General features: G+C 51.2%; 2 protein-coding genes across 3 annotated transcripts in view; both read left to right on the top strand.

Annotated features, from left to right (window-relative positions):
• The window catches only part of PIEZO1 (piezo type mechanosensitive ion channel component 1 (Er blood group)), a 362,810-nt gene that overhangs the window by 78,780 nt on the left and 271,228 nt on the right, over nucleotides 1-12,802 (top strand).
• On the top strand, nucleotides 92-7,362 carry RNF166 (ring finger protein 166). 2 transcript variants are annotated; one of them, XM_063313054.1, is made up of 7 exons: nucleotides 233-312; nucleotides 1,468-1,523; nucleotides 2,314-2,470; nucleotides 3,297-3,409; nucleotides 3,605-3,719; nucleotides 4,892-4,999; nucleotides 6,128-7,362. In XM_063313054.1, the coding sequence occupies exons 2-7, from the start codon at nucleotides 1,480-1,482 to the stop codon at nucleotides 6,191-6,193; spliced, it is 603 nt and encodes a 200-aa protein (XP_063169124.1). In that variant the 5' UTR covers nucleotides 233-312; nucleotides 1,468-1,479; the 3' UTR covers nucleotides 6,194-7,362. The 2 variants fall into 2 exon arrangements, with proteins under 2 accessions (XP_063169123.1, XP_063169124.1); XM_063313053.1 differs by lacking the exon at nucleotides 1,468-1,523 and having other exon boundaries at nucleotides 92-312.

The following is a 12,802-nucleotide window of genomic DNA, read 5'->3' as shown; positions in this document are numbered from 1 at the left end:
CGGTGGAGGCAGCGCCGGGACCGTCCCGGCCTGGGATGCGGCGAGGTCGCAGGGGCGATGACGTAGTTGGGATGCGCCGCCTTCCCTGCCTGCCTCCCCTTCCGCGATGGCGGCCGCGATGTTCCGGAGCCTGCTGGTCTCGGCGGGGGGGTCCCGCGAGGCGCCCCCCGCGGCCGGCCCGCCGGGCGCCGCCCCCGCCCCGCCGCCGCCTCACCCACCCGAGCCCGCCGCCGCGCTCGAGGCCCAGTTCAGCTGCCCCATTTGCCTGGAGGTCTACCAGCGCCCCGTCCGCATCGCGCCCTGCAGGCACACGTGAGCGGGCGGGGGGCCGGGGGGAGCGGGGGGGTCTGGGGGCGGGAGGCAGCCCACGGGGGGCTCCCCCAGGCCCCGCGCGTGGGGGCGCAGCAGAGTTGGCCTTCCAAGTGCAAGTGGTTGGCGGGGGGGCAGCTGAAGTTCCTGGGTGGGCCCACAGATAGCAGCTCCGGGGAAGGATCCAGGGAGTCCAGCTTTCCCTCCCACCCGGGGGGTTCTGCTCCTGCATTCTTGATTAGTACGCTTACTGGGGGGGTGGTCCAGTTGGCTCTTGGAGAGGAATTCCCGCGTCCAGGATGCCCAAGCAAAGGACAGTGCAGGACGGACACCCCCGCTCCCGAAGGTTATTGAGGGCTGTGTTCTAGTGCACCCGGCAATCCTTTCCTTGGAGTGAAGTGTTCTGCAGAGCGGAAGATGCGGTTCAGGAAAAGTGAATGTGTCCCCGAAGAAAATGCGGTGGTGCAGTAGTATCTGTAAGTCCAAAGAGAGAGCAGCATGGGCTGCAGAAGCTCGTTGGTATTTTGAAGTGAAGGACGGATGCTTTGTCGTTAGTAGCTTAGTGTGGATACTGGCCCAAGCATAAAAAAAATCAGAAATATTACAGTGGATGTCAGGATAAATAGCCAAAACTACGTGAAAACCCTGGTCAGTGATAATTGAGGTGTACATACGAAGGCGGCCGTCTTAGACTTGAGTCATCCTGACTGACGGACGAACACAGCTGGATTCTCTGCAAGCAGGACAGCAGCTGCAGCACAGGAACACACCTCCCTGCAGCTGTGATTTGAAAACGGGTTTGCATCGTTGCCAGAACCCTTACTGTTTTTAGAGAATGGTGGGGGGAGTGTCCTGGGACTTCAGACTGTCCCTACTATCTGAGATGCCCTTATTGTGTAAGTTCATTTGTTCAACTGGGCATAGCAGTTGCTACATCGCAATTAGTTGCAGTTGCTACTAATTGTCACACAGTGGGAGAAGTAGCTTTCCTTTTTAGATTGGTCCACTTCTCCACTCTTCGCTTACCTGTCCATTAAAATTATTTGTACATTGCTCTTTAGCCAAAGTTCTCTAGGCCCTGGGTGAGCTGTTTCCAGTCACCACTTGCTGGCCTTCCCCATGTCCTGCTGTGCCTTTTAGCTTTACCTCTTGTGAAAGCTTCTAGATCTGATGCTGTTAAGTATGGAGCAGCCCAGAAAATTCTTCCCTGAAAAGTAAGTAAAGGTAGAAAAGTTTTCCGGAGAAAGAATTGTTTTAAAGAAGCATACTCAGTGTCTGCCCATTGGAGCAGGAGCTAAGGAAGAAGCAGGCCAGTTGGCTGCTTAGATAATGTTTGTTGAAAGTCCAGGGCACTATTTCTACTTCTTCTGTTGCTCACATAGAATTATAGTCTGTTTCCACTCCAGTGGTTATTTTGTAGAGTTTATTCAAATTAGAAAGCTTTCATTCTGCAGGTATAAGAATTTCTAGATTGTCATGAACTGTCGTCTCTGAGCCATGGCTTTGCTTGGGTTTTTGAAAGCTGTTGTCTGTAGTCCTGCATCCCTGGAGAGAGATTTTCTGATGAATACCCAGGAGCACTTGTGATCATTAGCGTTGTGAAGGATGAGAGGCTATAAACATCTCAGCAAAAGCAGTTCCGTAAATCACTGCAAGCTGCTTCTTGTCTTTCTGAACAAATGACAGGTACCAAGTAGCGCTGGTGTTTGTCTTCTTCAGACTTGACAAAATTTCTTGTTTATAATCCAAACCGTTTGGCTCCATTTGGCATGCTTTAAAATCAGAAGACCTTCTTCCATATATGCAGCAAATGCTCTAACGTATCTTGTCAATTCTGTTGGTGCATAGTTCATGATCTCGTACATATTAAGTTGTACCTTTGGGCCCCCTTTTGGCTGAAGCCCACCAGTCCCTCATCGTGGGAGAGGAATCCGTCCCCTCTTCACATTAAATTTTGGGCAGCTCTCACAACTCTGGGAAAAACCCAGCCTCTTTCTTCCATAGGTTCTGTGGGGAATGCCTGCAGCCATGTCTCCAGGTTCCGTCTCCTCTCTGTCCCCTTTGCCGCATGCCCTTTGACCCCAAAAAGGTGGAGAAGGCCTCCAGTGTGGAAAAGCAGCTGTCTTCCTTCAAGGCACCATGTCGAGGCTGCAGTAAAAAGGTAATCCTAAGGGCACACAGGTGAAGATAAATTGTGCCCAGGTGCATCTCCTCCCAGGCCAAGTTAAGACATGCCTGGAAACAGATGGGTAGCCTGGTGCACCACAAGCACGTCTTGCCACCTTTTTGGCTGGGAAGCTTCAGTGCCACAAGGAACAACGTGTGGCTGAAGCTGAGTTGCTTTACACCTCTATGGCTGTGTATATCCTGTAGATTTTTTTCTTTAAAGAAAAGGGATTGTTTTGGCAGGAAGAGAGCGTTTTCTCATCAACACTGCTATAGCGGCAGCGAAACTACTTTTCGAGGTGAACGTGCTCTATGACAGCATTTAGGGATTTCTACGTATTGTTCACACATGATCAAAACTACCTTGCAAACTTAGGTAGAAGACCTGTGCTTCCTTTGAAAAAATGGACCCAGTGGGTTTCTTCTACCTCCCACGTGTCTCCATAGATTTGTTTGTGTTTGTAGCTCTGGTTCTTTCTATTTGTCACTTCCTCTGGAGATCTCTGTGCAGGGATCCTTCTCTGGAGGAGAAAAGTTCCTTTAAAAAGGTTCGGGCAGGGGTTGGTGCAGGACCCCTTAAAATCCCCCTAAAAATACGTCTTTGCCCTCCTTCCGTAAGGGGGAGCTGCAGTTATATCTGTCTTTTTAGTTCAGGCAAAGTTTTCTTTGCAGGTCAGGAAGAGGGGTGGGAACGATGAAGGCAGCTGGGCTAGGCAGTTTTGACCGTCCTGGTTTGGGGAGTGGTCTGCAGTAGAGCAAAACCACTACGGAAAGCTCAAAATGTATATCCGTCCTCTCCCTTAATCCTTCTTGTATCCCAGGTGACCCTTGCAAAGATGAGATCCCACGTCACATCGTGTGCTAAAGTCCAGGAACAAATGGCCAACTGTCCGAAGTTCGTGCCTGTGGTCCCAACTTCCCAACCCATTCCAAGGTATTTCCTTCTTTGTTGCCTGGAGCCTCTCTCTGGCTTCCAGGCTTTAGAATACCTCCTGCACTGCCAAGTGGGATTAAGGGAGAGCGTGCTGGCTGGGGAATTCTGGGAATTGAGGTCCACCATTCTTAAAAGTTGCTGAGGTTGAGAAATGCTGCTGTAGGTGACACTCTTGAGTGTTGTTGTCCCTTGCAGCAATATTCCAAACCGGTCCACGTTTGTCTGTCCCTATTGTGGAGCACGGAACTTGGATCAGCAGGAGCTAGTGAAGCATTGCATGGAGAACCACCGCAGTGACCCCAACAAAGTGGTGAGTTGCATACATGTCCTTGTTTGGTTGTGGTGAAAGGGAAAGCCAAACGAGCAGGAAACAGGAATAAGAATGAAGTTGTCTCTTAGAGGTAGTCCTTGTTTAACGACCATTTGTTTAGTGATGGTTTGGACTTACAGCTGCGCTAAAACCTGACTTATGACCAGTCCTCATACTTATGACCATTGCAGCATCCCCATGATCATGTGATTTTGATTCGGGGGCTTAGCAACTGGTTCGTATTTACGACCTGTACAATGTCTCGCAGTCATGTGGTGGCCATTTTCAACCTTCCCAACTGGCTTCTGGCAAGCAAAATGAACAGGGAACTGCATGATCACTTAACGATTACCGCAAAAATGGTCGTAAAATCAGGTTGGACTCGCTTAATGACCACATCACTTAGTGACCGAAATATCGGTCCCAATAATGGTTGTTGAGCGAGGACTACATGTATACGAAAGAGTATGTGCTAGAGAAAAGACTGGGAGAACTTTTGCCTGTTTCCTCCCCAAATCCCCGTTTGTGCCGTAGCTGGAGTGACCTGCCCTGCTTTGGTGAACCAGGGACAGTAAAACACACCTTTGCATCTGCAGCGGCAGATATGCTTCCCAGCTGCTGCAAAGGCTGTGCTTACCTCGCACCTTTCGTTCCTTGTGTGGGAGCTGAGAAAGAAATTACGTGTGTCCCGAGAACAAACCGCAGATGTATACCTCTCATGTAAGAACATGGAAGTGCCCTGGGTATCTAAAAGCAGACCTTGCCTGGTACCAGCTTTGTTTCCCTGCTCGCTTTGCTCAGGGCCTTGCGACTGTTTTGAGCCTCTGTAATCAAGATGGTCGGAGCCAATCCCGACGGTTGGCGTGTGCTTCCCGTTGCTTACTGGTTTAGTCGGTGGTGTTACTGGTTGTTTTAATACTTACCCTTGAAATTTTGTGGAGCGTAGAATATTAATACATGTGTGTTTAGGGTGGTTCGTGGGTAGCAAAGGGTGCCTTTTCTAAGCTGGCTTCTGCGTGCTGCGCAATGGGAAATCATTCTGGTGTTGTTTTCTTTTTTTTATCAAGCCATCGCACCATTGCTTTTAGGCATCACTCTGATCCTGAATATTAGTGGCTTTCCTTCTCCTGTCTTGACAGTATTCTTTTTCTCCCCCTTCCTCGGTGCTCCAGGTCTGTCCGGTGTGCTCAGCCATGCCTTGGGGGGACCCCAGTTACAAGAGTGCCAACTTCCTACAGCATCTCCTGCACAGGCACAAGTTTTCCTATGACACATTTGTGGTGGGTACTTTGCTCTGTAGCCTGTTATCTGCATAGATTGGGTCTGCCGCTTCCAGGCCGAAAGGCAGCTCAAGAATCAACCTCAGTAATAAAAGCAGATCCAAACTGCTCTCGAGGAGGAGTGGGGACAGATCAGAGGGGTTTCCGTTGATGTTGCTCTCGTGAAGTGCCTGCCCTGTAGGTGGCCTCAGATAAGGTTACGAGCTTTGCATGAGTTCGTTGGCACACAGAGGTGTTTTTATGTGCCTCCACACCATTGTGGGTGCAATAATAGGGGCACAAAGTCCAGATCTCAAAAAACTGTTGTTCCCCTCTACTCTATCCTGGTCAGATCCCATTCAAAATACTGTGTCCAGTCCTGGCACCACAGTTCCAAAAGGACAGTGGCGGATTAGAGCAGCCTTTCTTGGTCTTTTGACTGGAGGAAATATTTCTCAGGCCTCGGGGAACCCCTGCCCATTCAGGCTCAAAGATAGGCTGGAAGTTACAAAATTAGTATATTCGTTTCATGTACACATGCACGAACAGTGTATTCTTAAAATAAAAATAAAGAATGAGACTTCCCTCTTTAATGTGAAGTTGCCCAAATGTGGGATAATTTTTTAAATAGATTGTGATCTCCCAGGGAACCCCTAGTGGCCTCTCGCAGAACCCAAGGGTGCCGCGGAACCCGAGAAACCCTGGATTAGGGTGACTTCAGAGGAAGACCGCCTAGATGGTGCAAGGTCTGGGAACCAAGCCCTCTGAGCAAGGATCTGGGCATGTTTAGCCTGCCATAAAGAGAACCGAGGGCACTTGTGATAGCAGCGTTCACATTTCTGAAGAGCTGTCACACAGAAGAGGGAGGGCGGGACCAGAGGGCCAAAACTGCAGGGAAGGAGCTTCCTGGCTGAGTGAGCTGTCGGCCAGAGGAACAGGCGGCCTGGCGAAGCGAAGAGCCCTCCTCCACTGGAAATGGTGAAGCCAAGGCCGGGCGGGCCTCTCATCAGTGGTGCTCCGGTGGCTGCTTCTGCAGAGAGCAGGGGGCTCTGGGCGACACCTCGGGTCATTCTGAACACCAGGGTGCCGCGCGTGGAGGGCGGGGGTTCTTCTGCTCCCTGCAACGGCATTCTCCCCCCTTCTTTCCAGGACTATAACATCGACGAGGAGGCCGCCCTGCAGGCCGCCCTGGCGCTCTCCCTCTCGGAGAACTGAGAGCCGCCCACCCGCCGAGCAGCAGACAGGAGCTGTTGCAGACCTGGCCCGGCTTTCTCTCCCGTGGAGCGATGCGCCGCCCGCCCTGCCCGTGGGCGCCCGGAGGGAGGCTGCCGCCCTTTCCTCCGCTTTTGTCTTGCCTCGTTCGGTCAGGGAGCCTCTTCCTCGGGGCGGGGACAGCGAAAGAGGGCACTTCCCCTCCCTGGTTTGGCGGACCCGCTCTGTCCTGCCCGTTGGACATTCCCCGCACAGCTAAGTACAGGCGGTACCCTTTATTAATACCGTCCTAGCACCATCGGCCCTCATTCCATTAGTGGTTTATATTGCAACAAAACGTTTTGTGGGGAAACTGTAGTTTACATTTTTTTAATCGCCTGTGTCTTTTGGTTAATTCACTGGATTTTTTTAATTTGGGGGGAAAAGATCAGCATGGGAGACTTCAACCTCGTACGAATATTTATTACGCGCCGGGGTGCAAATTGCCTGCTACTCAGCCGTTGTGGGCAAGGAATTTTGGGCGAGGCTCTTGCGTGGAAGGAAAGCTGCATTTCAGAGAGGCGGGCGACGCCCAGGCAAGAACAGACTGCCGTTCCTGGCCACAAGTTGTTTGGCCAAGTGCCCCTCTCCCCTCCCCATGACTGACCTTGTTCATTTTGTATCTGCTTTTGTGATACTCTAGAAGTTCTTTCTGGTTTTTTTCTACATCTCTCCATGTAACAAATACTCTTCCCATTTTATAGCGAGGATACAAAGCAGTTAACCCTTGATATCGCAATATCTGTGTTTGACTAGAAACAATAGTATTTTTATGGAACATTATTTTTCAAAGTATATTTTTTAAAGAAAAGTGGCCTGGGTTCCAGATCTTCGGGCTCTGCGGAGGAGGAGAGTCTCAAACCTGGAGTGAAGGAGGCGCTTCCTTTTGTTAATTTCCGAGCAGTGGGTCGGGGGTCTTTTTTAAGGGTTTGGGGGTTTTCGTTCCCTGCAAGAAAAGAAAGAGGAAAAAATGAAATGACTTTTGGGGGATTACTGCAAGTTGTAACCTTTTAGGGGATTATTGCAAGCTGTGATTAAGCAAAACTGCTAAGGCTTTACTATCCAGGTGTTCTGATTGTGGGTCGGTGGGCCTGAAGGAGACTGGAAAGAAATAAAAGCTGTGAATAAGCTACCGCCGCGGTGCACATGTGTGTCCTCGGGGTGAAGAGCTCTTCAAGGCTGCCAGCTGGGCTTCCTTTCGCATTCGCTCATCTTGTGAATCCAGCCACGGGGATCTCTGAGCTGGGCAAAGCCATATTGTGGTTTATGCAGCAAGGTGTGACTATACGAGCCAGCCCCCAGGTGAAACTGGCTTGTCTTTGCTTGCTGGGCTGGTAGAGTCGTGTCTGACCTGCAAGCGCGCTGAGCTCCTCTGCGGCTTGGCTGCTGCTCCTGGAACTCCCTCTGGGGTGTGCGGAGGTTTCTCAGGGGTCAGGGAAGGGTGATACTTTGGGGCAGCTGGTACGCCTCATTGTGCCTCAGGCATTTAGCTGTGAAAATACAGTGGCATTTTAAAAAGAGCAGGCACATCGGATTGCGCTTCTCTTAGCACTCACTTGCCATTGGCCAGAAGCTCCATCCCTGAGGTGCATCTTCCTTGCAGGGCACTATTTTTCATGTAGTGAATACCAGACTCCCTCGCATTAGCCTCAGCATCTGGGGGACTCCTGGACACAGCATGTCATTTCAGTAATAGTAATAGCATATTAAACGTACATGCCACCCATGCCATGGTCACAGCAGGCAAAGAGTTGCCACTGCCTTCAGAGTGTTGTCCCCCCGCCCCCATTTCCCAGTCTCAGCTATCATACCAAGGTCGCCTCTGGCCTCTCATCCAAGCACTCATCAGATCCGACCCCGATTAGCTTTTTGTGATCAGCCCAGGTCACCTACAAGCTACTGTTTGGCTGGGTTTTCTGACAAAGGTGCTCCTCGCTGCAGTCTCAAAGGGATGGGGGGCAGTCTGCTGGCTCAGTCCAGCCTCTCGGACCAAAGGGAGCAACATGCTCCTGGATTGGGACGTTCAGACAAAGCCTCTTGCTATAACCACTAGGGACCGCGGAGGGAGCAGCTCCCTCCCTCCTCGTTTGCCTTGGTTAAAGGCATGCCTTTCTCTGGCAGGGAGCATCCCTGGAATGGAATGCAGGCGGACTTAAGCCCAGCTCCGCTGTCAAGATTCTCCAGCTCTTTCATGTCGGGGCAGGAACCCAGTCCCCGATTTCACAGGGAGTTGGCTGTCCGGGGGTCACTCTCATTCCAGGTGTAGGACTGAGTGAGGAATCTATGGGACAGGATGGAAGGAATCTAGGAATGGATGGAAATAAGAAAGAGGAGCCTGCGGGGGCCTAAAATAAATTCTGCCCAAGGTTCCTAAGATCCTTCTGGTCTCAGCAAAGGCTCTAAGCAGAAGCAGATATGCCTCAAGGGATTCTCAGCCAGGTTTCTCAGCAGCCCAACAAATAAAGCCCTAGGGAATCATTGCTGACCCCCTCTGAAGAATGGAATGGTTAAGACTGACCATCCAGGAACACAAGAAGAAATGGAGAGATGCATCAATCAAGGGTCAGATATCTGCTTCCATTTGATCTTCCTGAAAGTCTGGATTTTTTAAAGTCTGGATTTTGGCTATTGGCGTGTCACAGGGCAGCTGACAAAATGGTGAAGCAACGGTCTGAGTCAAACTGACTGAGCTGAGAGATTAAGTGCTAGCATGGTGGAACCCGGGTAAAAAAGTCTTCATTCTCTGCCTCTTTGCCCGTAAAGAAAATGGAGTGGTTAATTCCTGCTTCTTTTCCCCAGGCTAGTTTGAGCATGACCACTTCACCACCATAAAGTCATGAGGGTGTGGAAATGTGTAATCATTACTCAACTGCAGAAGAAGCCCACTGTCCCTGCGTGCGTTTCCATTTGCTTAGCAGTTTGCATGGAGCACATTTAACGATGTGGCTTTGGTGTTACCGTCCTGACAAATCAAGCTGCTAGGCCTCACTGGAGCAGAAGACAATCTTGGAAACTTCTGAGTGCCGTTGGGGGATACCAGAAATGGGGTCTGTCAACACCTGATTGGGGTGTGGGGGGGTGGGTTGGTGTCAGCCTTCCCAGGTGGACCAGACAGGAAACATGATGAGATGAGCTATTTCTACTTTATTTAAGGCTACATTGACAGAATCTTGCAGGTCTGAAAGTACAAATCTCCCGCCCTCCCTATTTATCGCTTGAGTGGTCAGGCTGGGTCTTTCCTAAGTTTCTTCTTTAGATGGTCACCCTCGTGGACTCCCTTTCCTTTCATCTGGTTGTTCCCGAGGCGGCATCTCTTCCCTCTGTTCCCCAAGGTCACCCTTACATTCCATCCCAGTTGGAGAGAACGGGCAGGCCAAGACGTTGGAATCTAACACATTTGAGTCAACTTTGGAAAATCGGTGAGTTGCTTTTACTTCGAGTGATCCCGGATCCCAGTCTGATGAAGCGGGATGGTTTCCAGCATCCAAACCGGCTGAGATAACTTTAGCACACAGCAGGGCCTCACAGAGCATCTCCTTTGTCTAAACACACTCGTTAACCACCAGTGAAACTCACAAGTTGGGTGTCCTCTTGCCCCAACCCCCCTTCAATCACCTGCTGTAATTTCTCCTTCTCCAGTCAGGTGGCTGTATTGGTGCTCTGATGACATTTATCAGGGTGACGCAGGTCTCCCAAAGCATCTTATCTGCTACCCCGCTTCTGTCAGCATCACAGCCCTGACTTGTGGCTTCTTTGTCAACCAAGCCTGGCCACTGTAGCTTCAAGGCCTTGTGTCCTTTGGCAAGTTCCTTTAAGGAAGCCAGAGGGTTTCATGGCTTTATTACATTTCCTCCCTCCCTCCCTCCCTGCATCCACCCTGCTTGTAGCTTCCCCTTGGCCGCCTGAAAGTGTGCAGAGGGAAAATGCATCTCTCTTGAGAAAAACGGGAATACTCGAGTTTGGCTGACAATTAGGGGTTGGCCTTCACTTGTTAAACCTTTCTTCCATCTGATATGGGGGGGGGGGGAAAGCTGGCTTTATTTTTTCCCAAAGCTGAAAGATACTTCAGTTGTTTGCATGGGTGTGTAAGGTTCTCACACTCACCTGACAGATGAGGTGATGGAAAGATACACTGTATGTGAGTGCCATTGCAATCACCTCCCTCCATTTGTGCCCCACGTCCTTCTCCAAAGATCTCAAGCTATTGGCTGCTCTTCCTTGGCTGACGGAAGAGAAGACATTATACTCAGACCTTCTGAGCGTCGGGTAAAGTCTGTCTTGTCTAGAGGGAGGGACTATTCCTGCCTCCCTCCCACCCACCAATATTCGATGACATGATTTGAGGTTCTCTCCCCCACCCCCCACCCCCACCCCCCACCCCCCACCCCCACAACACACACACCTCCAAATGCTTTCCCAGTCCTGATGGTTACTTTGGAGCCTCTCCAGGAAAGTGTGCATTCCTCAGACAGCTCGGCCTTATATAGCCTCTGATTCAAGGCTGTTTGTGCCTTTGAACAGACCTGATCCGTACAAAGTGCCACTTAACATTCTCTGCCAGGTAGAAGGGCTGGCCAGTGAGGTTGTGCAAGTGTCCTCCAAAGCGGGAAGGGAGAGGAAAACAACCTGTCCCTTCTGGAGCCCGCCCTACCCCACGTCCCCTTGTAGGTCAGGAGCCCTCTTTTGCCGGCCCATCTTTCACCAGGAGCAGCCCTTCCTCTCTGCCAAGGGCAGCTCTGCTGGGGGTGGCCGTGTCCCTGGGCTTCCCCACTGCCCACCTGCACTTAGGAGGGGTTTCACGCTGAGGGACCATGACTGCTCTGGAGCCACAACCTCATGGGTCCACCTGCAGCTCTTGTGCCCCCCACATACGTGGGTGGTGCAGTGTTAGGCATCAAATTACTTGTCAGGAGCCAATGGGCAGCCCATCCTGTTGGAAACCCTGCCCCATTTTCTAGCAGAACTGTAGGCTGTCCAGAGCTGAAGGGTCTGACCAGAGATGTTCTAGGCAGGAGCAGCTCAGCGAGAGCATCTCCCCGGCCTGCAAAGGCTTCCTCTGCTGGGAACCATCTAGTAACAGCTGCCTGGAAAGCCCTTCCCTGTTGCAGGGGAGTAAACAATAGTAGAGAGCTGGCTGACCCCCCTTCTGACGCATAAGGAATGCGCTTCCTCTATTCCTAAAAATAGAGCCAGCCTGTGACCGCTGATACATATCTGGAACTAAAAAAAAGTCCATTGCATCCCCCTTTTGAGCAAGCAAGGGAGAAAAAATCTTGGTGCTGGGCTGGTTCTCCGAGAATGAACTTGAAAGAAGAGGAATTCCGTGATGCTCTGGCGGGGTTGTTGAGCTGTTCATGAATGCTTCTGCTGCAAATCCCTCCCCCTTCCTCCTAGAGCAGTGTTTCTCAGCCTCAGCAACTTTAAGGTTAGGGTGCTGGCTGGGGAATTCCCAGTGCTGGCTGGGGAATTCTGGGAGTTGAAGTCCACACACCTTAAAGTTGCTGAGGCTGAGAAACACTGTCCTAGAGGGTTTGCAAATCTGTCCCTGTATCTTCCAGTGAAGACCCAGGACTGTGTTATTGTTAAGAGAAGTGAGTTTCTGCAGTATGTTAAGGCTGAATGTTGGTCCAGATTAAAGTCCCCTCCGCCCCCATGGTTGACGACGTGTCCCAGCCTTGTGTGTTCCCTTAGTTCATACAAATCAACGCCAAACTCTATTTTGCTGCACTAAAAGTCTGACCTCCTGGCAAAGTCTGGGCTCCGAGTCCGATCTTTCATTAATTCATCATTCCTGAGTGTTGCCCACACTGGTAGCAGCTGATTGGGCTGGTGCAAAAGCATGCAAAAGGCCACAGGTGCCTTCCTCGATGCATCAGCCTGTGGGAAGCAGTGGAAAACACTCTTTTCGGTCAGTTCCCTTTCTGTGACATAGCAGAATTCTGTCTGCTAGACAAGTGTGCCCCGCACCCCCCAAACATCCCAAGTTCAGCTGTTGCACCACAGGGACTCCCTGCCATCAGGTGTGGACAGGTGCCACCTTAGAGGCTTAAAAGAGAAGTGGACCAATTAATGGAGGATCAGGCTGCCAGTGGTAGCAGCTCTCCGTGGCTGCCTGCTCTCTTCTGGATCCAAGCAAAAGTGGGGAACTGGTGGGGAGGAGGAGCACCCTTCTGCCAGTGCAGGAGCTTCCTGGATGCAACTAGTTGGTGCTGCAGGACACCAAAGGTGGACTCAGTGGGGGCCAGTCCTCCTCAGGGCTCCCGTCTTCTGCTGGCCAAGTTTGCAGTCCACTTCTCAAAGGTGGCTTACGAGCAACAAGGTAACAGTAACAACTCCTTCTGCCCCCAGCCCAGCCCCCCTTAGTTGCCTGGCCCTCTTAGGGTCACTGGGAACTGGAATGGTCTTTCCAGGAAGATCAGTGGTCCCATATCCTGTTTGCCAGACAGGACCCCAGTCAAATCCCTCCCAAGAAGTGGGACAGCTTCCCGTGGGTATGGTGCCACGTATTCTGCCCCGGGGCAGATGGCTTTTGAGAGGTGCCTTTTCCACGGACTGGTCCACTCCAAACGCATC

Source organism: Candoia aspera, chromosome 11, assembly GCF_035149785.1.
Source record: "Candoia aspera isolate rCanAsp1 chromosome 11, rCanAsp1.hap2, whole genome shotgun sequence".
Lineage (NCBI taxonomy): Eukaryota > Metazoa > Chordata > Lepidosauria > Squamata > Boidae > Candoia > Candoia aspera.
This window is presented reverse-complemented; position numbering and strand designations above follow the sequence as displayed.

Bases quoted from the DNA above. Each gene is read 5' to 3' on its own strand.
- RNF166 (XM_063313053.1), top strand. From the start codon at position 107: ATGGCGGCCGCGATGTTCCGGAGCCTGCTGGTCTCGGCGGGGGGGTCC. The intron at 2,471-3,296 runs GTAATCCTAAGG...CTTGTATCCCAG, and splicing joins GTCGAGGCTGCAGTAAAAAG to GTGACCCTTGCAAAGATGAG. The intron at 3,720-4,891 runs GTGAGTTGCATA...TCGGTGCTCCAG, and splicing joins GCAGTGACCCCAACAAAGTG to GTCTGTCCGGTGTGCTCAGC.